We start from the raw sequence: 26,558 nt of genomic DNA, 5'->3' as shown, positions 1-26,558 counted from the left end.
AATAACACTTCTTTGGAAAACAACCTTCCCCGGCGAGGAGGAAGAGACAAGAGGCCTCTTGTTTGAAGACTTTCTCCCAGCTTTCTGACGCTTTGCTGGTGCAAGCAGCTCAAACTCCCCGAGATGAACTTTTTCCTCTTTGGGGAGTCTTGACTAACTCCCCACGCAGCCCGACATCTTGAGGGGCTGCCTCAGGCTCAGGGCTTGCAAGCTGCTCCTCATCCTATCTGCCCTGCCTGAAGACCGTTTCCTTCTTCCTCATTCCCACCTGCACCACGTGGCCGCCTCCCCACACAACACCGGGAGGGAAGGAACGCGGCCATCATTGCTTCATCACGGGCACTAACACGAGGGTCCCTAACGTGACAAGACATACCCTGCACCACACCCCAGGGGTACTGCCTGGCCTTGGCCATCTTGTTGCCAATCTTCACTTCTTCAGTGCTGCCAACCACCGCGAAGGGGAGATGGACCTGTCGGGCAACAGAAGAGGCGAGCGGTTACCTCGGCGCTCCCATCACAGCCTCCCCTAACCCCATCACGCTCCCTGATAGAGAGGAACGTCTTTCCGTAGAGAAAAGGTGGTCACATGAAGGAGGATGGGGGTCCCTGTGGTTGGGCGGATGCCCTTCATGAAGTATACTCGGCAATCAGATACAAACTAGAGTTAAGGACCGACCTGAGCTGCGTGCCGTCTCTCACAGTTGCCACCCATTACCTGTGACCACAGGGTACTTCAAACATGGCTTGTGGAGGACTGGAAAGATGGCTTAGTGGTTAAGAGCACTGGCTGCTCTTCCGGGAAAACTACGTTCAGTTCCCAGCACCCACACGGTAGTGGCTAACAAACCATCTGCAATTCCAGTTCCCGAAGATCTGATGCCCTCTTCTGGTCTCCATGGGCACTGCATGCACATGGTATATATACAAAACACCCATACACACAAAATAAAAATAAGTCAATCTTTTAAAATATATATGGCTTGTGGGATCAAGATGATCACTTTTAAATTTCATTTACTTTTTAATTGATTCATGTTTAAATTAAAAAATGAAAGCAATGCAAACTATCTTCCCATTAAATATTAAATTCATTGATTGGTAGGAGTTTGCATTTCATTTAGCTTTGAGCTCAAATCAAATCTTTAAAAAGAAAAGAGAACAGTTTTATGAAGGCAGTGCAAATTTTAAGAAAAACTATCTTGGGCAACTGTCTTCACATTGAAAAACTTTAAAGCAATTAGGAATAACGAATACATGGTCTGCTTTTTGACTGTAATTTCATGACATGTAAATGCAGATCAGTTTCTGATGAAGGTGAACTCTGACTTGAGGTTTCGGGTCGTCAGACGTATACACTGAAGTGGAAGTGTCACGTTGGTGAGGTCCAAATGGACTGCACCTGGCTTACATTGTCCTTCTATTGAACGCGGCCGTTCTACTTCCTGGCTTTTCAAAACTGGGGTGGGACCCACAGCCCTGCATGTGTTAGGTGTGAGCTGACCGCGGAGCTGAGCCTCCAGCTCCAGGACTAGTTCAGATGGCTCATCAATACACGGAAATCAAGTCAGAAAAACACTTTAGCCCAAAACACTGGCTCCAGCTTCGCCCCCAGGCTTAGCTCAAGCAGAGATGGTATGGTGTCCAAGACAACGGACTCTTCCACACGGGGTTATCTGGTAGTTATGGCTACATCCTGGCTGTGGGGGAGAAGACTGCTTTCCACTAGCACACAGGTGCAAGGAGAGCTGAAGCGGCTGCTTTGAGAATTACGGTTTATGGTTCCCTGTCCACCGTTGAAAGGGATAGAAGGTTCACACGACGAATCTTCTCCCACACAGAATTTGGCAGCATCCACGGCTCAGGATGCACACACGGCATTTTGTGTGATGCACGAGATATCTGAACTTCCTAGTCCAGGGTATATCAAGACAGCTCAGCAGTTACAAATCAGTGCAGTGCTCTTACTGAGGACCAGAGTTCTGTTCCCAGAACCCATTGTTTTTTTTGGCGGGGGGGGGGGGGGGGGGGGGGGGGGGGGGGGCGCGCGGCCCCGGGATGGACATGGACACTCACTCACAACCACTCCAGATCTAAAGCCTCTGCTCTCAAATGCACATACTCACATACAGACACACACTCATACACATAATTAAAAATAATTCTGTTTTGTTTTGAGACGAGGTCTGATTATGTAGCCTTGGCTGGCCGGAAACTTGCTATGTAGACCAGACTGGCCTCAAAATCACAGAGATATGCCTACCTCTGTCTCCCCAAGTGCTGAGATTAAAGGCATGTGCCAACCAGCTTCAGCTAAAAATAAATATTTAATTTTTTCCCTAATCAATCTCTCACAGTATAGGAAGGAGAACACATTCTTTTCTCAAATCCCAAATCTGAAACACTGTAGGCAAGGAGAAAGGGACCTATCCAGACAATATTCTGACATATGAATCCAGGAAATAGTCCCCATTCAATGTGACAGGAACAACTTCCAGGTCTAGATTTAATAATGAATACACAGAGCCTGGCGGTGGTGGAGCACGCCTTTAAGGCAGAGGCAGGCAGATCTCTGTGAGTTCAAGGCCAGCCTGGTCTACAAAGTAAGTTCCAGGAAAGGCGCAAAGCTACACAGAGAAACCCTGTCTCAAAAACCAAAAAAAAAAAAAAAAAAAAAAAGAATACACAGATGTGACAGGAAAAAGGTGCAGGGCCTGTAAACTGGGGAGGAACAGGCTGTGTAGCAAGATAGGGAAGGAGGTAACAAAGTAGCTCACGTTTCCTCTTGTATGGGACCCTAGATGCAAGTGTGTGTGTGTGAGTGAGTGAGAGAGAGAGAGAGAGAGAGAAAGAGAGAGAGAGAGAGAGAGAGAGAGAGAGAGAGGGGGGGGGGGGGGGGGGGGAGATGGAAGCAGAGGAGACTTTGAGGGAAGGAAGAAAACTGCTAAGTTGGTACGGTGTTCAACATGGCTTGGCATCTTGTCCTAACTGGGGCAACGAAAGACTTGAGAAAGGACAGACACACAGAAAAGCACGATGACGGAGCCATGTCCACACCTATATGCTCTGCCGGAACCTCATCCAGCTGACTGTGTCCAGTATGGGGGATGGGGGGGGTCTCAGTAGGAGGTCCCTGTAATGAGCAGTAAACCTCAGAAGTTGCTAGTTTTTGCACACAATAGTCAATTGTTGGGCTGGAGAGATGGCTCAGAGGTTAAGAGCACTGACTGCTCTTCCAGAGGTCCTGAGTTCAATTCCCAGCAACCACATGGTGACTCACAACCATCTGTAATGAGATCTGGCGCCCTCTTCTGGCCTGCAGACATATGTGCAGGCAGAATACTGTATACATAATAAATAAGTAAAATTTCTTAAAAAAAAATAGTCAATTGTTAGTTACACTTGTACACACTGTCCACATTCACACTCAGACTAGAGAAAGGCTTTGCCGTCCCTCTGAGCTTCATGGTTCAGGCAGGGGAGGGGGGTAGAGGGTAGGTGGGGGAGGGGTGGCAACAGCATTGCCATTCTTAGGAACTGAGGCGTAGGTCTTTGATATTGTCACCCCCATGTCAACAATACACATCCCCTCAAGACTTCAATAGCTCCTTGCACACTCACTCTGGGCTTCCTCGGCTCTCCACAAGTAGGGGTTAACATGAGCAAAGTATGATACAGACTTTGAAACCCATTATTTTTGCACACTAAAAATTAATCTAAAAAGAAAAGTACTTGTAACTCCCCAAAATAGGTAACTAAATTATGGGTGGGGTGGGGGGAAACAACTGATCCACTCATGCTGATTTATAGCACTCAAGAGGCTGAGGCAGGAGGATCACAAGTTTGAAGGCAGCCTTGGCTATACTTTGAGTTTGAGGCCAGTTTGGGCTAGAAGAGACCTGGTCCTGAAAACAATGAAAGGGCTGAGACAGCTCATTTATCTCCTGATAGCTACCTCGCTGGCTGCCGTGGGCAGCATCCCTCACTTTCCGGTTCACCTACAGATCCAGGAAAGCGCAGGGAAACAGCACAGAGGAGAAGCCGGCACCGAGGCAAAGGGAGGCAGGCAGCCAGATTTCCATCAACGGGACAGAGTGAGGGCTCCTTCCCTTGAACTGCTTTGTATGAGGTCCTGGACCCATGTCACACTCCCAGAGGACTCCCCATAGAAATCAGAGAGGAGAGAAAGCTGAAATACTCCTGCCTACCCTTCCCACTTGACAGCTGGGGAAACTGAGGCAGCGACTAGTGAAATGACTGGTGGCCACAGCAGAGATGGAGTTCCACTGAAGACCTCAGTGCAGGCTTTTCCAGCCACGCTGCCACGCGGCCACTACGCCAGCTTCCCGGAAGGCCTGCCACGCGGCCACTACACCAGCTTCCCGGAAGGCCTCCCTCCGGTCCCCAGCTGACCGACGACTTACACTCATCGTTGCGTTGATCTCGGCCACCGTCTCCTCGTCTGTGGGGAACTGATAGATCTGGACCCCGTTGCTGACTAGTTCACTCATGATCTTACTCTTGAATTTGTGCAACTCGTTCTTGGCGATGGTGTCAGCTTTTGCAATGATTGGAATGATGTTCACCTGCAAAGCAAGCACGTCCGTGTTCACACAATCCCGCTGCAGGAAAGACAACTAGACGGTGAAAAAGGCGGCCACGAAACCAAAGCTGCAGGGCACCACCGTAAGAGGAGTGAATGCAGGCCGCGCTGACCATCAGGCTGCCTGAGACGTGAGAGTCAGCCGCAGCCTCGGTCTCGGCTCACCCCCTGAACGCTGACTTCCTCGCACCCCACACTGACACTGGTGATTTCCTCTCCGCACCGCCTCCCACGTTACAGAGTAAAAGGGAGTGTCTGCACTCCGAGACAAACAGTGGCAGCAAGAAAGTCAGGCCACTCTTGGGATAGACAGCCGCCCCTTTCAGGGGCTTGACTTCTGCACGCCCACAAAGCACTGGGGAAGCAGAGCATCATCGGTGCTACGCAGGACCCCCTTTCCTGTCTTCTGACGACCCGAAAGTTTCTGGGGGATTCAAGTATTAAACCAAAGTAAAAAAATGATAAAAAGTACAATATTTTTTTAATTACCTATGTTGTAAATTTCCAAACTCAGAGTTAATTCTTTTAATTCTTTTGAAAACCTTTTCAGTCTCAAAATCAAGGCTCGCTTGAGCACACTGGCACACACACATAATCCCAGCCCCAAGGAGGCAGGGCCAGGAGGTGAAGCATCCAAGGCCGTCCTCAGCTACACACTAAGTCTGACGCTGGCATGGGCTACAGGAGACCCTGGCTCAAAAACAGCAAGGCTCGCTTCCTGAGTCTCAGCAGCATAAAGACGGGAGCACTCGGAGTTTGATGTTAATGGCAGACAGCCCAGGGTAAGAGCCCGGGACACCCGGGAAGGCAGGCACAAAGCCCCAAGGTGGGACACTGTTTCCAACTCCCCAACCTTGTCCAAAGGACACAGTTCGCTTGTCTTTTCGAGAGAGGGTCTCACGTAGCCGGCCGCAAACCCACTCTGTGCTCAGGCTGGTTGGGACTCCTGATTCTCCTGTGTCCACCTCCTGAGTGCTGGGATGACAGAAATGGCTTTTTTTTTAGTTCATGATTTAAGATGAACATTCTCCCTCTTCCTCGCAGGGGTTCACAGGGGTTTTAGTGAATGGTACTGACATCTGTATCTAGACCAGACTCTCCGCCCCAGCTCAGGAGCTCACTGTCTCTCACTCACATTTGAATTTTTGGCTGTTCTCCTCCAAGGGCCAAATCAGAAACTCCTGATGAACCAGAGCAAGAGATGTGCTGACAAGGTCTTTGTCTTCACCCCCTCTCCTAACAAACAACCCCCATGGGCTCGGGCTTCCTCCAGGTAAGGGGAGCATCCCTGACGGCAGAGGAAGCGCCTGATCAGACCCTCGGGGCAAAGCCCTCCCTCCGATGTGCCTGCTGACTACCGGTCGGTGGGTGGGTGGTGGTGGTGGGTGGGTGGTAGTAGTAATAGTAATAATATAGTAATAATTATAATAATAATAATAATGCTTTAAGACCAGTAGAGTGTCTTTCTGTAAAGCACCATGCCCTTGGGTGCTGGAAGCCCAAGGAGCCTGGCTGGTCCAGAAAGGAGCCTGGCTGGTCCAGAGAGGAGCCTGGGACAGGTTGATCGCTGCACATTTATTCTCTCTATGCTCCAGTTCTCGGCAGAGAAAGAATCTTTTCAACAGTTGATTTTGGGGGGCTAGGGGTATACCCAATACACTTCCTAAGGCTTTTATCATCCAGTAAGACTCTCCACTGAGTGCAAAAGGGGTTAGAGTCGAGAAGGTACCACGGGGTAGTTTGTGGTTGTTCTTGACGCCCTTTGTATCACCTCATTCAGAACACACTGCTTTCTGTTTATTTCAAAACAGAAAATGAATTAATTACAAAACTGGACATCAGATTTTATCACACCAAAGAGCCCTTCCTTCAAGAGCTGTAATAACAGAGGCTACAAACACGGCAGGCCCAGGGCACAATGAAACACGGACTTTATTTTCTGTTGAGGTGAGTGTCGTGTTAAAATCTGAAAGGCTGAGTGTCCTCAAGTAGGCAAAACGTTAAAATCTGATACTGCTCTAAATTCAAACTAAAGCCAGTGCTTTATAGACCTCCAGGAGGGCAAATAAATGTAGTGCTTGTACTCCCGTCCCCAATTTAAGAACTGAGTGTAGTTTCATGGTTTTATCTTCTCCTAACACTCAGAAGAGGATTTTCGACACTTATCTTATTTGGCCAAACTCGATCTCCATAATCTAGGAGAAAAGAAAGCGTTAACAAAAGCCAGCCACACGCATTCCATAAATAACCTGGGGCCTTAGCGAAAGGCTGACCGAGGGGTGGAGCCACATCCAGTACCTTGCTGTCTAGCTTCTTCATGGTGACCAGGTCCAGGGACTTCAGTGAATGTCCCGTGGGGGCGATGAAGTAAAGGCAGGCGTGAATTCTCGTGTCGTGGTAGTTGAAGAGAGACCGTTTAATTTTCAATTCCTCTTGCAAGTAGGCCTCAAACTGGGCGTCAATGTATTCCACTATAGGTTTATAGCTAGAATGCAGAAGAACGTTTTCTTAAAACACATTTTCAATTTCACGGTTTAGTTTCAAAGCTCCTGCAGGTTGGTACAGTCTTTCAGTAAATGTGATGGGTGATTCACTCTGCCCTCAGAGACAGGACCCAAGTTCTTGACCTTCCGGCCTCAGCTCCCTTTCTGTCCCAGCCGCACACAGCCACTTGTACTGGCCCCTAGGCATCAGCCCTCACACGCCTCTGCTCACAATGTCCTTTAGCTAGAACCTCTAAGACAAGCCATCTCAGGAGAGTGATTCTGACAGCTTTAATGCCTGGTTGGCATTGGTGCAGGGCATGAAAGCAGCTTGTGATTTCAGAACGGGGCATCACTGACCCCAGCTTTTCTCTGGTCCTCTGAACATCCCCCCAGAGGCATGCAGGCTGAGCGCTCTGCATTTCCATAAGCTCATCAAGAAAGACACTGAAGAGCCTGGGCAACTGTGATTCAAGATCCTTCCCAAGGTAAGAACTTCTGGGCCGGGCGGTGGTGGCGCACGCCTTTAATCCCAGCACTCGGGAGGCAGAGTCAGGCGGATCTCTGTGAGTTCGAGGCCAGCCTGGGCTACCAAGTGAGTTCCAGGAAAGGCGCAAAGCTACACAGAGAAACCCTGTCTCAGAAAAAAAAAAAAAAAGAAAAAGAACTTCTGTCCTCTAACCATAAAATTGCCACACCAAGCCACAGTTAACTCTGTTTTGGAAAACTGTGTATGATTCTATTAACTGGCTGTGAAAATTATCAACAGCGTATCAGGAACATATTCTTCAGCAAGTAAGCAGTATGTTGATTATTGTGGAAAAACACATTAATAACCCCTTCAGTCCCCAAGGGAACCAATCAGAGGGACATCGCTTTAGCAGCAGAGAAACAGGAATGCAAAACTCACTTTCTGTTTTAAGTTTGTGAGAACAATTCCGCTGTAAGAAAATGAAAGTCTTTCAACAGCCAGATCCCAGACCCATAAATTAAACTGAAAGCCCCAACAGGGCGCTACAAAACGTCACAATGGGGTGACAGCAGACGTCCTATGTCCTACCTACGGAGAGTGGCAGAGAACAGACTCATGACCAAGACTGAGAAGAATCAGCAAACAGCTTTTGTTTTATTTGGGGGGGGGGGAGTGAGAGCAAGTACATGCATAGAGGCTAGAGGTCAGCTTCAGGCATCGTTCCTCAAGACCCACTCACTCGTTCGTTCGTTCTCTCTCTCTCTCTCTCTCTCTCTCTCTCTCTCTCTCTCTCTGGTTTTTCCTGACAGAGGTTTCTCTGTGAATTTTGTGCCTGTCCTAGAGCCTGTCCTGGATCTCGCTCTGTAGCCCAGGCTGGCCTCGAACTCACAGAGATCGGCCTGCTCTGCCTCCCGAGTGCTGGGATTAAAGGCTTGCTCCACACCACGGCCACCGGGCCCATTCACTTTCTTTTTTAAGACGGGGTCTCTTCCTGGTTTGGGACTTGCCTAGTCGGCTGAGTCAGCTGGCCACTGAGGACCAGGGGTGCTTCGGTCTCTCCTCCCCGAACTAGAATTCCAAGCTGTAGCACCACCCTTGGCTTGTGGATATGTATTTTAGGGGGGAACCCAGGTCCTCACGCCTGCACAGTGCACACTTTACTGAACGAGTGAGCTCTCTCCACATCCCCTTGCTCAGGTGTTTTGAGGCAGAGTCTTGACATGTACGTAGCTGGCCTTGAACTTGCTGTGTTACCTAGGGCAGCCTCTGCTCAAACTCGTGGTATTCCTGCCTCAGTTTCCCAAGTGCCGGGACCACATGCACGTATGTATTCCTACCACCAACTACTAAACAACTGTTCACTGCTTTCCACCGATGACATGTAAACAGTCTCTACGGGCTAAAAGAAAAGGTAGACTATGTCTCAGCAATTAGAATTAGAATCGCAAAACTCTAATGTAAAGGATAGTGACGGATAAGATTCTCTTTCGCTTCTCAATTTTGAAATATAGGCACAGATTACCTAACAATACTCAGGTTTGCTATTTCCAGACAGTTGTGTAAGAGAATTATGGATTCAGGCCAAAGTGCCTGAGCCCCAAATCAAGCATCACAGTCCCCAGCTCCGTGGCCTCAGACAGGTCACTAAATCTTTCTGTGCTTCACTTTCCTCCTAGATAAGACAGGCACCAAAATAACAGCTTGAGTAGATCCTGGTACACACTTCTTATGCCAGTCCTAGGAGGTAGACGAAGGAAGATTAAGAGTTCAAGGCCAGCCTCAGCTACACAACAGTTCCAGACAAGCCTGGGCTACAAGAGACCCTGTCTTTAAAAAAAAAGTTAAACAAATAAAATAAATATGTTTTATTATAAAGTTACAGTAACAAGTGAATGAACTAGTAGATGTAAAGGATGTGCGCCACAAAAGTATTTCATAATATCATAAACACAGAATGCAGTAAATCCAAAGAAAGTGGTTGGAGTTTTTAAAAAGAGGAGGGAGGGAAAAGAGGGAGAGGAAGAGAGAGAGGGAGGGGGAGGGGGAGGGGGAGAGGGGAGAGAGAGAGAGAGAGAGAGAGAGAGAGAGAGAGAGAGAGAGAGAGAGAGAGAGAGAGAGCTCGAGCACGAGCCAGGCGAGAGCCAAGAACTCCACACCCTTTTCAGTACCCACTTCCTTAGTGCTGAGCCCCACCCTGGGGGAAGTCCAGGAGGTCAACCCATCATGTCTGGGGGCTGAGCCAGCAGGGTTTCCTAACAGGGGGCAGGCTGCTCTCCTCAGCAACCCCTTATCCCACGGGGAGGAGAAGACGCTCCCAATGAGTCCTTGCCTCCTTATTTCTGAGTCTGGGCTGTCCCTGCCTTGTCTCAGGAGCCGTCCAAGCTTGTTCCTTTCTGTCTTCTACTAATTTCCCTTCTTGCCTCTTGTCTCTGAGGCACCTCCACGATGGAGTGGGGTGCGGCAGGGGACATGGTGGAGACTGCTGTCAGAGCTGGGGTTTTAAGGCCTTTGTTCTCTGTCCCCCAGGCCTCTCTGGGGCTTCTACCAAACGCCTGCCAGTCCTTCACCCATTTCCTCTGGAGTCCCCCTGGAAAACCACATTTATTCTGACCATCTCTTCGATGACAAGTCACAGCTCTACCTCCAGCCCTCCCCGGCCTTTCTGCTGAGCTTCAGATCCACGCATCCAACTGCTCATGGAACGTTCCCAATTCTCTCTCCTCTCCGCCCCACAGGAGCCTTGCTCCCTACCTGTCATTTTCAGCCTGTGGGTACCAGAAACCTGGAGGTCAACGTGGAGACCCCCCACTCCCCTTCACAGCCAAGAATGAAACCTCTTCCATCTCTGGGAGTGAAGGCCTAGTCCGTGAAAGGTATAACTCTCCCCTACCAACATCTCCAGCAAAATATCCAATCAATAAAAGGAATGTGGCACAAGTATTTTTTTTTTTTTTAAAGCAAAGAGGAGGAGGAAAAAAAAAGACCTAAAAGGAGAAAGGGAGAGGAAATTACATCATTATAAATAAACAAAAGCCACGGACTCTTGGAGAACGATCTCCTTAGGCTAAAGTTTCATTATGGGAACGAAACAATGACGTTTCCTCCAGGGAAACAGGCCGGCTGCGGCCTGTTCTCCCCCAGTGTCCTTGAAACAAGCGGTCCACTGTATCTCGACCCCTTCACTTCTGGTTATCTGTATTCACAGAAAGATAAAGCTTAAACCTAGCTACCCTCTGCTAGTTTCCACTGCTGTGGACAGGACACCGGTCTCTGCTCTGTGTGGCCAACTCCAACTTCTCTGGATTGTGGCCCTACCAAGTGTGGAGGTGGGGAGCACAAAGAAGCTGTTAACGTCATTTCCTTTTAGGGGACTCCTTCCCACTACTCACTTTCTCCATACGTTTCTAGCCATTAAAAAGTACAGTGAAATGAGATGTGTTCGCCCTAAAATTACAGGGAGAAGTTATTTTATGTGATTGTTTTTCTATGATCATTCTTGCAAAATAGTCACTGGTAGTATCTGGACACTGACTCCATTTTCCATGATTAAAATGTCAGCATGTTTTCCCTTTCCTCTTGCTATCTGTTAACCAAAGACCATTTTCCTTACCTCTGGATTCCTCTGCCAGGAAGCTGAATAGAAACTTGGAGTTGAAAGGTCAAACATGCATGTCACTGCAGTTTTATAACTGTGGTGGAGACGGGGATTCTCTCAGTGGACTGGATTGTCCACACTCTTCAGGGCTGGTTACCTTATGTTCATGGTACCTCCCAAAGGTGGGGTAAACTATTCTGGTTCTAGTTAGGGAGCAAGAATTTGCTGGTTCTTGACTCTCCAGACCCCCTTTCCTCATCCATGAGTACAGACAGCCAGAGCAAGGAAGCCCTTAAACAAGACTTAAACATAACAGGAAATCCTCCCGGGCCCCTCTTCCTGCCTCCTTCTAGCTAGCCAGGTCAGAGGCAGATAATGTTTCAAGAATGCCGACACGTCCCAAGTCTATAAACACACTGGGACATTCTTGATGTCCTGAATCCATGGGAGAAAAGCTTGCTTAACAGAAAAAAGATAAGCCTGGCTTTGAGTGCGTGCGTCCCTTCCTATACGGTTACACACTGATGCAAAAATGCATACCCCACTTCCAATATTCTGACGGAAACAGAGACTGTCCAGCAACTATTTTTAGAGAAGTCATTTAAGTTTACAGTCAACTGTCAACAACGCCTTTTGAGGCATGGGCCTAGGGCTCCGAAAGTCATTCAAAAAGGTTATGCAAGAGTTGTCAAGAAATTAAAGAGGAAAAAAAATATTTGGTATCTAGGTTAGGTTAATATCACACTTCCTCTCTTTGAGTCTCCTTGGAAACTATTATTTGACCCAAATGAGTCAGATAATTTCTTAAAGAGGGCTCCAGATGCAGATATGAGGATCTGCCTGGTGCTAGCTTAGCTACTCTGCAGCCGGTTGCTGGCCAGTGAAAACCCACCGGCCTCAGGGGAAGTCTCGCTTAGGGGTGAGAAAAAAGAAAAAAACAGGGGCAGTGTCGAGGCCACCACTGCTAGCTGGAAGAGCACATGCAGCTTCTGCAGCAAGATGCCAGACGCAGGCTGCTCCCCGCTCAACGCTGTGGGAAGCCTGACAGGAATCCAGCCAGGGAATGCATAAACATGACATTCCCTAACTCCCAGAAGAGAGCTATCCATCCCACAAAGAGACCTCAGACAGGCTTTCCTCAGTGCACGGTCCTGGACAGTGCAGGGAACAGAAGCCCCCCACTCCCCCCCCACCCCGCAATCCCGGCTCTGTCGCCTGCTCCCACAATGCACCTGTGCCCTTCTCCGGGTCCCCAGGGTTTTCTCTCATTTACTTCATGTTACAATGGCCTTGAGGCACTGATGATGAGGCCTCCCCATCATGCCTAGGCACTGAAAGTCAGGGGAAGGTCAGAGCCTGGCTGTCCCTTCCCCAGCGAGGGACAGATGGCCCTACTTTGATCCTATGCAAATGAAGTCCCTTTCAATAAAGTAACAGTCGCCTGTGTTATCACAGGACAATGTCTACTGCAGAGTGTCTAAAGTACTCTGAGATAAAACAGACCACACTGCTCCGCTAAAGGACGAATCACACCTTTCTGTCATGAACTGTAGTACTCACTTCCGCTGGGCACTGTTACAATGTATCTAGACGACACACATTCCTACATTAAAGGGTTTCAAACTCCTCTTTACAGAATACATCCACAGAAACACACACACACACACACACCATTTTTGAGGAGATCTTTAAAAACTGTCACAGACGCAGTTTATAAGCAAAACATCCCACAACTATTGACCACTCTAAGGGGGGAGATAGCCCTATAATGCTGTCACTATGCAAAAATGTGTCTCGAGTCATCCTTGGGCCTGAGATAGTTTTAGTCTTCTTAAATCTCTTTTTGTATGAGCACAGCTCCTGAAAGTCTAGCAGGCCTCCACACTGAGAATGCGGGAGACAAGGGAGGCATCCCGGGGCTGAGTACCCGTCTCAGCCCACCCCTACAAGGACCATGAAATCTACAAGGTCTTCTGGCCTTGGTCTTGTGGTTTTCTATAAATTACAAGGCTGCCATAGGCACGGTGGTAGAAATGAGGTTTTCTCTCCTTGGTTTGGCCAAACTGCAAGGAAACCCACTTCCTTTAGACTACAGGGAAACTACAGCCGGGGTTATGGGCCGGAGGTTCAGGTAACAGCTTGAGAACAAGTGGAACATTTTAAACAGTCAAGACATCTGAACCTAAGAACGGAGAACAGGTTCACTGTTCACCTGAGAGGACAGTTAACGTACACATTCCACTCTGGCGAGTTGGAAGAAATAACAGCTTCCCTCAAGGGGAGGCAAACAGCCATTCACGGTGAAGACCCACATTTATGTGGCTTTACAAATGAGCTAGTGTGCCACAAAATAAAGACTCACCGAGGTAATTTTACAATAGAGCTTCAAGCTTATGTGATGAGTCAGGGCTGGATTTTATGACTACACAAGAATCCACTGGTAGCGAGCAGCCTCTACCTGAGCACAAACCACCGTGCCGAAATGTTTTTAAAACATTTTATTTTTTAATTAAGAGTTATTTTCCCATACATACACAGGATTTTGTAGTATAAATTACCTAATTAGACAACCCTCTCCATGTAGAGGAAATTTTAATTCATCCAATTGATCAACATTCCTCATTAGACCCAGCCCGCCCTCCCAGGTGTTATGCAGACACTATTTGGTAATTCTGCCCCCGAAGTCTTCGAGGCCTTCGGATGTACCTGGGCTGGAGCTTCCTTGAGATGGAGCTTCCTTGAGCCGCCCATCCCCTGACCCATTTCTGTAGCCGCAAAACTCCCAAGACATACCTGTCATCTTTATTAATCTGGTCTCCAAATCCCACCGTGTCCACAATGGTGAGCTTCAGCCGGACATTGCTCTCCTGAAGTTCGTAACTTCTGGCTTTCAACCGGACACCTGGTTCGTTGTGAGTAGCCGGGTCACTTTCAAATTTGGTGTTGAATAAAGTGTCCATCAACGTGGACTTGCCAATGCCCGTCTCACCTAGAGAACCAGAAAAGAAAAATCAAAACTAGTTTAAAAGGCGGGGAGGGCAATATTACCGGAAACTGCACCGTGAGTCCCACAGTTCTTTGAAGGATGATCTACGGACCACTTCTGTAGATGTAACCTACCATCTTATTAAATAAGAAACACAGAACCAATGCAAAGAAGAAAGCCAAGAGATCAAATAAAATAAAATACAAATAAAATCACATTTCAGTACAAATAAAATACCACCATACACTTCCTTAGAAAAGCCTCTAAATTCATAAACTACTCAGCAGAAGAGGCTTGACCGTACAGATCAGGCTGTTTCCTAAGTAGCCAGGCCTGCGACCCCAGCAACTCAGGAGGCTGTGGAAGGAGGGTTACACGTTGAACAACTCAGTGAGACACTGTCTCCGAATAAAAAGTCAAAAGGAATGGCTGGGGAGACAGGTCAGTGGCAGAACTGCCTGGCACATATGCGTTCGATCCTCAGTATGGAAAAAAAAAAAGACATTTTTAACCCTGGAGAGTCAGTACCTGTGAGTCTCCCTATGGCCACTTTGTATATCACAAGGATAAAAACTATCTCTTTTTCTCCTAAATCAGTCTGTAAAGTTTATTACATAAGGAAAGATACATTAGTGGATTTAATGTTTAAAAAAAGAATATATTTCAAAACAACTCTTTGATAACAATAATCACCAAAGTTGCCAAGTACTTACTGTGTGCCAGGCCCGAGACAGGAGGTCCCACAGAGTCCCATTTATATTTCCTGTTCCCAACACTCAGTCACTGAAGTACCCTGCACTTGGCACAGAGCAGTAAGGCTCCAAAGCATCTTAAAGTCACCGTGTAAAGCGTCGGAACCAGAGTTTTAACCGAGTGTATACAGTCCTAGTGTTTACATTTACTCCGACTCTCTGGTAGAGCTATGGCTGGGCATCTTTGTCTATCTCTCTGCTCTCCTCCCTCTCCCCCTCCTCTCCCTCTCTCTTCCTCCTCTCTGCTGAGCTAAAGTCAAGATAACACCTACTAGTTTATGGATTTCATGGCCACACCTGTGATGATATTTTAAACAAGGCTTGAAGCAACGGCTTTATTGATTGACAGTGATATTTCCAGCCAAGGGTGTGTCCTGGGCTCCTCATGTGCACCAGGCAGAGGGAAGGACACAAAACAGCTGTCCCAATCAATCAGGGAGGGCCGAATGGGAAGCCGGGAAGAACTGAGGATTCTAAACCTTCAGCTTAGGACAAGCAGAGACCTCCCCGACCTTCAGTTTACCTACTGAGTTTGGAGCTATGGGACAGAGAACCCAGACCGTCACTGGCGATGGCGGTTGAATGTTGACATGATTATCAAGAGGGGATGTAGAAATCAAGATGTACTGGCCACAAAATGCACCTTTCGATTGTAGTCAGTGGACTGTCCTCTTAGACACTCGATTAAATGTGTCAACATTTTATACATATATAAAATGTTCCTGACCCTGACCTGACAACGTTCCTGAAGCCCCTCTCCTGAAGGAAAGCTGCAGTCACTTTTCAGATGCTGAAAGCCCATGGGGGAAGGAGAAATCCTAGAATCTGTAGTCTTAAGGCAACTCTCTCACTATCTGGACAAAACTGAGCAACTGGAACTTTGATGTTATTGTAGCGACTGCTTCTCGACACAATGTAAAACGAAGCGGGAGGGAGGCTTTCTGGTGTGGGCTTTTCTGATGAGCAGCCTGATGTGGCTCGCCACTTAGGCATTGATTCATTTCTTCGGTAAAAAGTTGCTCGAGTGCATTTTCCTTACTTTTTAACCTTTCCCACTGTGTCCCCGACAGATCTAAGATCATAGACTTCCCGCCCTCATCCAGCCAGTATTTTTCCAGTGCCTACTGTGTACCCAGCTCTGTGCCAAGTTCGAGGGATACAACAATGAACTAGGCCGATAGGGTGTTCTCTGATATCTTAGAATCTGGTCGAGAGTGTAACCAAACACCAAGTGGATTCTAAGGGCGTGCTATGGGAACAGCAGCCAAAGTGTGCCTGCCAGTCACAGTTTTCTCCTGAGCAAGACCACACCTTTTACCCTGTGACCTCGTGAGTTGCCACAGACAATAGCTTGGCCTCTGACCCCAAGGCAACCACAGAGGCCTGGCTGCTGCAGTGCCACATTCTAGACCCAGCCGAGTATAAGAGACAATCAGCACGCTGTCACGGCCTGGAAAAGGAAAGGTGGACAGAGAGAAGTCGACAGGCTGAAATGACGAGGGAGGGAAGGAGTGAACACGTGGAAGCCACAGGGGAGACAGAGCATCAGCTGGGAACGTGGGAGAAGAGAGCGGATCGCTACAGAAGGGTGATACACTGGAAACGGAGTTATAAAGCCAGTGTCTGAGTACTTACTAGGCTAATGAGTGGAGGTGCGGGGACAGCAGGGCGAACAGACCAAATGCTGACCGCTTGCACCTCAGGCACTGCCTGGATCTCATTCCAGATGGCTCTGCATCTGGCCGGACAGTATTTGAGACTGAGTTTGGTCTTCCTTACTTTCCTGAATATCCATTTTCTCATGCATAGTAACACGCACGCACACCCCAGTATAAAATAACATAAGCTAATCTGCTTCTTCACAAGGGGCCCTTTCCAAGCCCATGCCCATAATTCTCGTCCTTACAAATTAGCCAAGAGCAAAACAAAATGACTGTGTGTTGGACACAGATAGGAAAGAGCATTCTCCCCTTAAGGGACTTGGACTGTGCTGGGCAGCCTGTTGGTGACGGGCTCACGCCACCGTGAGCATGTGCTGGGCAGCCTGCTGGTGACGGGCTCACGCCACCGTGAGCATGTGCTGGGCAGGGGCTGCTTGGGTCCCAGAAAACTATACTCACAGGACATCAGCAAAGAGGCACTAAGTGCCCCCCACCCATAAGTTTCCACCAGGTCAAAGGTAGTCACAGAGTGACCTACTTCTCTCTCATGTTTCCCTGAGGACAGCAATAAAACTTCCATTTATGAGGCAAGGATTCTTGGCTACCTGAGGCTGCAATTACTTTCTCTCTCTCTCTCTCTCTCTCTCTCTCTCTCTCTCTCTCTCTCTCTCTCTCTCTCTCTCTCTCTCTCCAACTAGCTGAGAATTACTTAAGCACGTGCAAATTGGGAATACCATCCATCACCTTTTTTAAAAAAGACCTGGCATGTTTCATGATCGCCTACATTAAGGGGGAAATTGTGAACAATTAGCGTTCTAGACCGTACTTATAGCACAGAGTCACTGAGATGGCTGAAAAAACCCCCGCTTTCCTCTAAATTTCCGAGTGCTGGGCTTCCCAGGTCTGTGCTCTGCGCTTCTGAGGGCTGTCCTTAGAACCAGCAACACTGGCAGCCACGTGACCACCAAGAGCAGTCAGTGGGAAGCGCAGAGGGAGGAGAGAGGACCACAGAGACGGGGGTGGGGGAGGGGGTGTCTTTCCACAGTCCTGGGGTCCTGTTTGGCTACACAAGGGCTCCATCACTTAGCTGCATCCCAAGCCTTGGTGTGTGTTGTTCAGCTGTCTTTTGTCTATCTTGTGTCTTTGAGACAGGGTCTCACTGTGTAGTCCTAGCTGGCCTTGAACTCACATAGATCTGCAGACCTTTGCCTCCCAGAGTGCTGGGACCCAAGGCATGTACTATGTCTTGTTTTGACAAGGTCCTGCTTTGTAGCCTAGGCTGGTCTTGAACTCACTATATAGCCCAGGTAAGCCTCAAACTTGCTATCTTATGCCTCCATCTTAGAGGCCCACACCACCATGCCTGGCACAGGGGAGATTTTTCAATGCACTGGCCTTTGAACCTTCAAGCTAAACTCTAAATGCAAAGTCCTGTCCACACCTCAAAGTTCCCCTAAAGCAAAAATATGTCTTTTACTTTCCTTCTTTGTAAAAAAGATTTATTTTTATTTGATGTAATTGAGTGTTTTTGCTTAGTTAAGGTGTCTACTGCTGTGAAGAGACACCGTGACCACAGCAACTCTTATAAAGGAAAACATTTAATAGGGCTGGCTTACAGTTCAGAGGTCCAGTCCATTATCATGGTGGGGACATGGTGGCGTGCAGACAGACAGGGTGCTGGAGTAGCAGCTGAGAGCTCTACATCTTGATCCACAGGCAACAGGAAGTGAACTGAATGAACTAGGCACAGCTTGAGCACAGGTGACATCAAAGCCCACCCACAGAGTGACATGCTTCCTCCAACAAGGCCACACCTCCTAATAGTGCCACTCCATAGGAGCCTATGGGGGCAGTTACATCCAAACTACCACACTGATTAACTGACAACCTACGTACAGGACCCAGCTCCCACCAATCACATACCGACATCTTCAGAAATGAGTGACTGACATCAAATATGTAGCATTTCAAAGATCACAGTAGAGCTCCAGGCACAGAGGAGGTTGCATTTGTTAATGCTAACAGAGAGTCAAAATGGTCGTGTGGAAGATCCCTTTACTGAATTGGCCACTTCGGCGGCTTTTCCGTGTGTGGCTGTTCTGGGGTCGACTCATCTGCCTGAGCACGCAATGGCAGAAGTAATGGAAGCGGGTGATGAAGCGCTCTCAGTGGCTCCTGTTTCTGTGGCTCCTGCCAATGATGGGGACTGTGACACCCACATCCCAGGGGGAAGCAGTTCCATGCTTCTGCTCACTCAGGCTCACTTCAGGTGGACATTAAAAACAGCCAGAGTCGCAGGATGAATCACACTGATGCCTGAGTCAGACCCTTCACGCTAACTGCCAAGCCTGGCGAACCAGGGAAACAGCTGTATGCAGAGGTCTGCTTGCCCCGCGCAACGAGGCCAAGAGTTTAGTGGACGGAGCCGGGTAATCAGGCAGCCGAAAGCTATGTTATTACTCCCCACACACTGGCCTTTGACGAAACCTGCTTTGGCATACTAGTGCCAGCCTGCAAGGGGATTAAAAGACCACACCACATGACATGACTGACTGCACTTTGGGGATGCTCCCAAACCCTGAACGGGACATCCACCAGTACCTCTTTTCTGAAAAATCCATATGATTTTTTTCTTGTTTGTTTGTTTAGGTGAGTTTTGTCTGAAGCAATTATTTCTGTTTTTTACTTAATAAATCTCTCACACATCAAACCTTGAACTTGTGTTTGGCACATAATCTGATAACTGTTGCAGACAAGCCTGAAACAGGCTTTGAGCTCGACCCCAACCTGGGCTCCCCCTTATTTTCTGGGGTCGACTTTATCTTCACTCATTTTATCCCATGAGCTGTTTCATAGCCCTTCCTGGAAAAAGGCAGGACCAAGACAGGGAAGATGGGATTGCAAGCGGACACTGCAGACTTGGGAAAGCAATTTTAAATGTGTCTGTGTTCTATTCCTCTCCTCCTCAAAACAATTACGCTGGATTTTTCTTAAATCCATTTTCAAAATACATTACTGGTTGACTCTTCTTTTTTGACTCTTCAGTTCCTCTTCAGACAGGGATGGTGACAGCCTCTCATTCCTCTCCATGTTCCTAAGACCCTACACTCACCCGGTGAGTGTGGACGGGGCCTCCGAGAGAATCAGTGTCACTCTGGAGAATGAATGACAGTTATAGAAATCTAAAACTGTGGCAAGAGGCTGAATAAGAACTGATGATTGTTTGCTAAAATACCTCCCGTATAAAAACGAAAGGCTTTATTGAAAGTGTGGTTTGGGTGGGGGTGACTTAATGTAAGCAGGATGGAGAGGGGAGCCAATACCTCCAGCTCCCATCCTGCATGTGGAATGGAATCTCTCTTCCTTGCACTCCTTCCCAGGATGCGACACTGGTGGATTCTAATGGCAGACAGCTAACACAGATGCTCTGAAACCAGACTAAGTTCATGTCAAGATCAGTTTCAGCCCTGATTTATCTTCTCTGCTTACAACTCACAAAACTAAATAGTGATTCGATAGTCTTTCGATTAAAAAAAAAAGGCTCTTTAATGGAATCATAACATTTGCTAAACCTCAATTCCTGTTTATATTTCTCACAAAAGAGTAAAATGAGGTGGGTGTGGTGGCGCATACTTTTAATCCCAGCGCGCAGGAGGCGGAGGCAGCAGATCTCTGAGTTAGTGGCCAGCCTGGTCTACATAGAGAGTTCCAGGGCATCCAAGTCTCACATGGTGAGACTCGGTCTCAAGAGATCAAAAACAGCCGGGCGGTGGTGGCGCACGCCTTTAATCCCAGCACTTGGGAGGCAGAGCCAGGCGGATCTCTGTGAGTTCGAGGCCAGCCTGGGCTACCAAGTGAGCTCCAGGAAAGGCGCAAAGCTATGCAGAGAAACCCTGTCTCGAAAAACCAAAAAAAAAAAAAAAAAGATCAAAAACAAAAGAAAAATAAAAGAAAAAGTAAAATGATGCTACAAATGGGTGGGTTTGCTGTATAAAAAGTGTAACAGACAGGTTAGGATGAAAAGTAGTGGAGAAATTCCATGGACGCTCAAGTCAATGGCGCCTACTCCTCCATGTGTTCTCCAAATACTTTGATTGGCTAGAGTACTTTCTCCTAAGCTTTTACTTTAAACAATCATTGACTGAGAATGGAGTTTGCTCTTGTTGTTGCTATAAGACACCTGTGGTTGAGAGCTTTGACAAGCCTCACTTCTGATGTGCTGGTATTTATTGCTGACGTGCCTAGCTTCCGGAGAGTTTATGTCGCTCCCGACCAAAGAGTCCTGACTGTCAACTTCTGTGACTAACGACTGCGACTGCCTGAGACAGGGTAGCTTGATGGAGAGGAAGTCTGTGGAGCTCACATTTGTGGAGATTTGAAGGCCTGGTGCCAGCCTCAAGTTGGTGCTAATGAGACCTAACAATGGTGGATGGCGAGGCAACACAGACAAGCTCATGGCCAGACGGGAGGCCAGAGGCTGGGGAACAGCCAGAATAAGCCCCCTCCTCACTGCACTCTATCACTGCATTCTCACTGCCCTCTCCTCACTGCCCTCTCTCACTGCTCTCTCTCTCACTGCCCTCTCCTCACTGCACACTCTCTCACTGCACTCTCTCTCACTGCACTCTCTCTCACTGCCCTCTCTCACTGCACTCTCTCACTGACTCTCTCACTGTCCTCTCTCACCGTCCTCTCACTGCACTCTCACCGTCCTCTCTCACCGCACTCTCTCACCGCACTCTCACCGCACTCTCTCACCGCCCTCTCTCACTGCCCTCTCTCCCTGCACTCTCTCACTGCACTCTCTCACTGCACTCTCTCACTGCACTCTCTCACCGTCCTCTCTCACTGCACTCTCTCACTAGGTCAGGCACGGAGACCCAGGAGAACTCTCCTCCCTCCTGAAGGCAAAACCTAAGTGCCTCTCACAGACACCCATTCTTAAAGGTCCCACAAGGTACTGTCACCAAGGCGGCGTCCCCAGCATGGGAACTCTTGGAAGACAGACTCAAACCACAGCCAAATGGTAGTGAAAGGAAATCTGCAACGTCTGAAGAATTACATACGCTGTCTTGGAAATATGTCCAGATTTATCATGAAGTGAAAAAAAGTTAAAGCACATAAACAGAGTGATCCTTGGGGTAACCCAAACCCCAAACACCTGTGCACTGTGAGGGTCCTCATCTGTGCGGAGTGTGGGTCCCCCACCCACCTCCCTTCTCATAAAGCCTTTCTTTCTCATGGGGAGCCGCTTGGCTCTGGAGCAGACGGAGCTCCACTCCCAGCCAGGCTGGGCACGTGACCCGCACCCAGAATAATCTGTGGTGGTGGGTGATCTGTGTCAGGGAATGGTTTGTTCCTTCCCACAGTGGTCAAGCTGGTAATTGCTGGAAGCCGGACTGCTGGGGGAAAGCATAAACAGGAACCGGCCACCAGGAGCAAGCAACATCGACAAGCGGGCGGTGTTCTGACCGCATCCTTCCATCCCGGGAGGCAGTGTGCGCGTGTGCACTGTGTATACACACATCCGTGTGTGTCAGTGACAGCACCTATGTGTGAAAGCCTTGGGCCTTCCACTTGGTTTGAGACAGCGTATCTGCAGTTTTCTGACGGTCTATGCCAGACTAGCTGGCCCCTGAGCGCCTTGCCCCCATCTCCGTCTCGCAGGGAAACTGGAATTCTGTACCAAGCTTATGCAGGGGTTCTGGGGATTTGAACTCAGGTCCTCACACCTGCGTAGCGAGTGTGCTTGCTCACTGAACCATGTCCCCAGCCCCGGAGCTAGCTGTTCTTAATTCTATCATTTTAACGTGTTATTTTCTGAACCTATATTGGGGGAAGGCAATCGTAGCTACACTTAAATTAGATTTCTCCAATTCTCTGTGAAAAGGAATTTCCCATTCTAAGAACGATGATCAAAGAAAGGCTTTGCTTACACTGGAGACGAGGAAAAGGGTCCAAGAGCCAAGGAGGCAGGCATCCTCTGAAATTATAAAAAGCAAGGGATTCGTTCTCCCTGGGGTTCCTGTAAGTGATGGCACCCACAGACCAATGCGGAACTCTGCCTACACAACGGGAAGGTGTAATAATACATCGGGTGTGTTACAAGCCACCAGACTAGTTTCTTATTAGAGAAAGAGGCAGGAAACTCCTAGAAGCATCCCAGGGTTATCTGTAGGAACACAAATTCAGGTGGGAGTTTTCTAACTTTTCAATAATAAGCACATATTATGTTAATTACTTTGAGAAGCTGCACTTGCAAGCCGAAGCAAACTGCCCACGTACGGAAACAGGGTATCACTACTTATCCAGGAGAGGGGCTTTTTCTAATCTAACAGGGCAGCATTAACATAAGGAAATCCAATCCGTATCAAATTGTGCTGTTTACCATGAGGGAGGGGTCAGTCACAAAGCCACTGCATGCGGCCTCCCCAGTTAGATCCTGCCCTCTAGCAAACCCAATCCCACAGGACAGCTCTCCACGGTAGTGCGGGAGGCACGGCGCAACTCTCAGACCAATTCGTGAAGCCAGTTTTGGAAAGGGAATTTGGGGAGGCTTGGAAGGGAAGTCAGAAAAGTAATTGGCTCAGAATTATAATTTAGTGCACTTTTCAATACAAAACCAGCAAACTGCTACACTAATGAAGAACTGCCCTGCTCCGCAATGGGCATGTCCCAAGAAACAAATCATTTATGCCGCTCTGTAGACCGACCTGTAGCTCAAGAGGGACCCATTCAACACTGAAAGGCTTCCACATGGGGAGAAAAGGGGGCACATGAGTTGGCTGCTCTGGCCATGTCTTTCCTGCCATTCTCTTGCCCATGTTTAAAATACAATGCCAGAGAACAAGCTGGCCCAGAGTGCCGGCCAGTACACATTCTACACCACTGACTCTCCCGCCCGCTGCACACCGGCTCCATGCAGCAGGCTCCCGAAGAAGAAAAGCATTCACTCTCCAAACGCCCTCCCCCAGGGAGCCAGCATGCTTCTCACACTGAAGGCCAGCCTTTCCGAGCTGACCGCGTCCCACGTAGCCAGGAAATCAACCTAACATGTTCTGTCAGTTGAGGGGGGGGGGGGTGTCCACTTGACCACACAGAGAAATGCTTCTGTCTGTCTATCTCAAAGTGATGTCTCAAAGAATCTGCCAAGGAGACTGTGGCCACCAAACTTCACCTACAAACAGGCTCCCTGCTCTCCAGTGAGGGTGTTTCAGGAACAGTTTTCAATCAAGAGAACAGATTTATATTCTGATTTTCTATCTTTCTCTTCTTAGTTTAAAATGGATGTAGCTAGAGGGAGAAAGAACATCTCCCCAGGGCCAGAGGTGAACTGGGTTATGGCCGAGCCCTGGGGTAGGGGTGCTGAGGGCGCCATGTGGGATGTTCTGTATGTCAAATGTGTTGCTCTGAATGGTCAATAAATAAAACACTGATTTGCCAGTAGCCAGGCAGGAAGTATAGGCGGGACTAACAGAGAGGAGAATTGAGAGAACAGGAAGGTGGAGGGAGACACTGCCAGTCGCCGCTATGACAAGCAGCATGTGAAGATGCCGGTAAGCCACGAGCCACATGGCAAGGTATAGATTTATAGAAATGGGTTAATTTAAGATATAAGAACAGTTAGCAAGAAGCCTGCCACGGCCATACAGTTTGGAAGCAATATAAGTCTGTGTGTTTACTTGGTTGGGTCTGAGCGGCTGTGGGACTGGCGGGTGACAGAGATTTGTCCTGACTGTGGGCCAGGCAGGAAAACTCTAGCTACAGGGGTGCCTGTCAGATCTCTTTGGACTTTTCTGTTTGTCTACAAGGAATATAACGAAGGTCAAATTTAGATCTCAATTTAAAGACAGCAGGTCAGATACAAAATAGGATTCTAGATTTTTTTTTTTTGTCCTGAGAGCAAAGCCTACATCAGTCCATTTTAACTCCCCTGACTCAGTGTGTCTTTAGAAGCTTCCAGGGAGGTTACTGTTCACAACAGTCAGGGGAGGCCCCAGGAACGCACTGCTTAGAACAGTGCCTCTCAACCGTCCTAACGCTGCGACCCTTTAACACAGTTCCTCATGTGGTGGGAACCGCCAACCATAAAATTATTTTCATTGCTACTTCATAACTGTAATTTTGCTACTGTTATGAACTATAATGTAAAAATCTGATATGTGACCTCCTCAAAGGGGTCGTGACCCACAGGTTGAGAATCGCTGGCCTTTGGATGTTATTCCAGTACATACCTGAGCTCCTTCAACTTCCTATAGTCTAATTAGGGTCCAGTGCCTCCTCTCCATGAAAAATTACAATAAATGTTTCCATAACAATAAGACTGACCAGTCGCATGACCACATGACAGAAATAAAAGACAATTTGAGGAGCACCAAAAAACTACAAAGCACTTACCAAAATATAGTTCTGAATTTTCACAATGGTGCCACACAGGGCGAGCAATTATTACCCTGCTAAACTGGAAGAAATAGGGAATAAACTATCATCCTCCTGTCCCGGGGACACCTTCACTTACCCACACACAGGATGTTGAAACAGAATCCTTGAGAAGTGGATTTGTTGACCAGCTGGTCAGGGAGACTGTCAAATCCAACATGGCCAGAAAGTGATAAGTTTCGAAGTTCTTCATTCTGGAATTTAAGAGGAGAAATGCTTGAGAAACCGTGAACGACATCACCAGATAGATGTTACTTCCGCGATCCTTGTGACACAGAGAGATGGCCTGGTGTCTACGCCATCCCTGGCTTCTTCACTACCAACTCCAGAACCGCTTCCTTTCTACAGCCTCCCTCCAAGAGCAGACTGCCTCCCCAGGGGCTTCGTCCCTTGCATTCAGTGTTCAGTCCCAGGGAACAGGAGCTCGTAGAAGTGGCTAGTTCATATATGTGATAGGTGCTATTAAAAAACCTTTTAATAGCTTCCACCATTCAAGGGAAGCTTTGTTTATTTTCTACACATGGGAACACTCTTCCAGACACACCAAGGGTCTCTGAGATGCTCACAGCGGAAGATATGGAGGCCTGCAATGAAGGCATGTTACTACAACCACCATAGTTCAATGTACTTAAAACTTCTCAACACACAAAGCAGTCCCATCTCCTCCATCTACTGTGCAGGCTTAGTGGCATTTCTTCACTCAGGGTCTGCACACACTGGACCTCCTCGGAGTGGACTGGTAGAGACTGGGGGGAGGCACAGGAGTTGGGAGACTCATCTGTCCTGGATGACACTCCCCTGACCAGTTCCACAACTTTGAGCACATCTCATGGCTTTAGAGACCCACAGTGAAGGTTTTCTTTCCTGAGAAACAGAACTCGCTGGCAGGCAACCAATTAAAGGATCCTAGTTATGCTTCTCAAGTCCAGAAGCTGAACACGAAACGCCTTCTGGGAGACAAGATTGCTGGTGTTCTAGACACGTCACCAACAGATTTTGTGTTCAAACCACTGAATTTGGGTGAAGAAACAAAGCTCATTGTTGGACTTACTTATTTATGACCCCTCCCCCAACGTACGTGTGTGTGTGTGTGTGTGTGCGCGCGCGCGTGCGCGCGCGCGCGCGCACAGGCCTGAGGTCTGTCTTGATTGGCTTCCTCCGTCACTCTCCACAGTAGTTTTCGAGACAGGGTCTCTCACTGAACCTGGAGCTCATCAAACAGGCGGGGCTGTCTGGCCAGTGAACTTCAGGAACCCAGCTGTCTCCAGCCCCGTACACATCACCACACCTGGATTTCTCCGTGGGTGCTGGGGTTCTGAACCCAGGTCCTCAGGTGTGTTTGACAGACACTTTACCAAGGAAACTATTCCTCCAGCCTCACAGGTTCATTTTTTTTAAGTAAGAAAGAAAAATCTTGGCACCATCAGCCAATGATTTTAAATGGTTTTTTACTTTATTTTTATACTGTGGGATTATGAATGTAATAATAATAACCAATAATAATAATGCTTAATAACCAAAGCATGCTCCATTCTCAAATTTCCATGGTTACTCCATGGGCATAGAA

The 26,558-nt window shown here is 48.1% G+C and overlaps 1 protein-coding gene across 11 annotated transcripts in view; it reads right to left on the bottom strand.

Annotated features, from left to right (window-relative positions):
• The window catches only part of Septin11 (septin 11), an 88,651-nt gene that overhangs the window by 17,288 nt on the left and 44,805 nt on the right, over positions 1-26,558 (bottom strand). For 10 of the 11 annotated variants that reach the window (XR_003735872.2, XM_028881933.2, XM_028881935.2 and 7 more), the window contains exons 2-6: positions 25,071-25,185; positions 13,947-14,142; positions 6,902-7,088; positions 4,425-4,586; positions 377-473 (exon numbers count right to left, since the gene is read on the bottom strand). Coding sequence is in view for 10 of the 11 variants with exons in the window: in XM_028881933.2 (XP_028737766.1) it covers positions 377-473; positions 4,425-4,586; positions 6,902-7,088; positions 13,947-14,142; positions 25,071-25,185 (757 nt within the window). In the remaining variant the exon portion in view is untranslated. Of the gene's footprint in view, positions 1-376; positions 474-4,424; positions 4,587-6,901; positions 7,089-13,946; positions 14,143-14,852; positions 15,093-25,070; positions 25,186-26,558 lie in introns of those variants that run through there. The other variant, XM_037209181.1, reaches the window with a different exon arrangement.

Source organism: Peromyscus leucopus, chromosome 10, assembly GCF_004664715.2.
Source record: "Peromyscus leucopus breed LL Stock chromosome 10, UCI_PerLeu_2.1, whole genome shotgun sequence".
Lineage (NCBI taxonomy): Eukaryota > Metazoa > Chordata > Mammalia > Rodentia > Cricetidae > Peromyscus > Peromyscus leucopus.
This window is presented reverse-complemented; position numbering and strand designations above follow the sequence as displayed.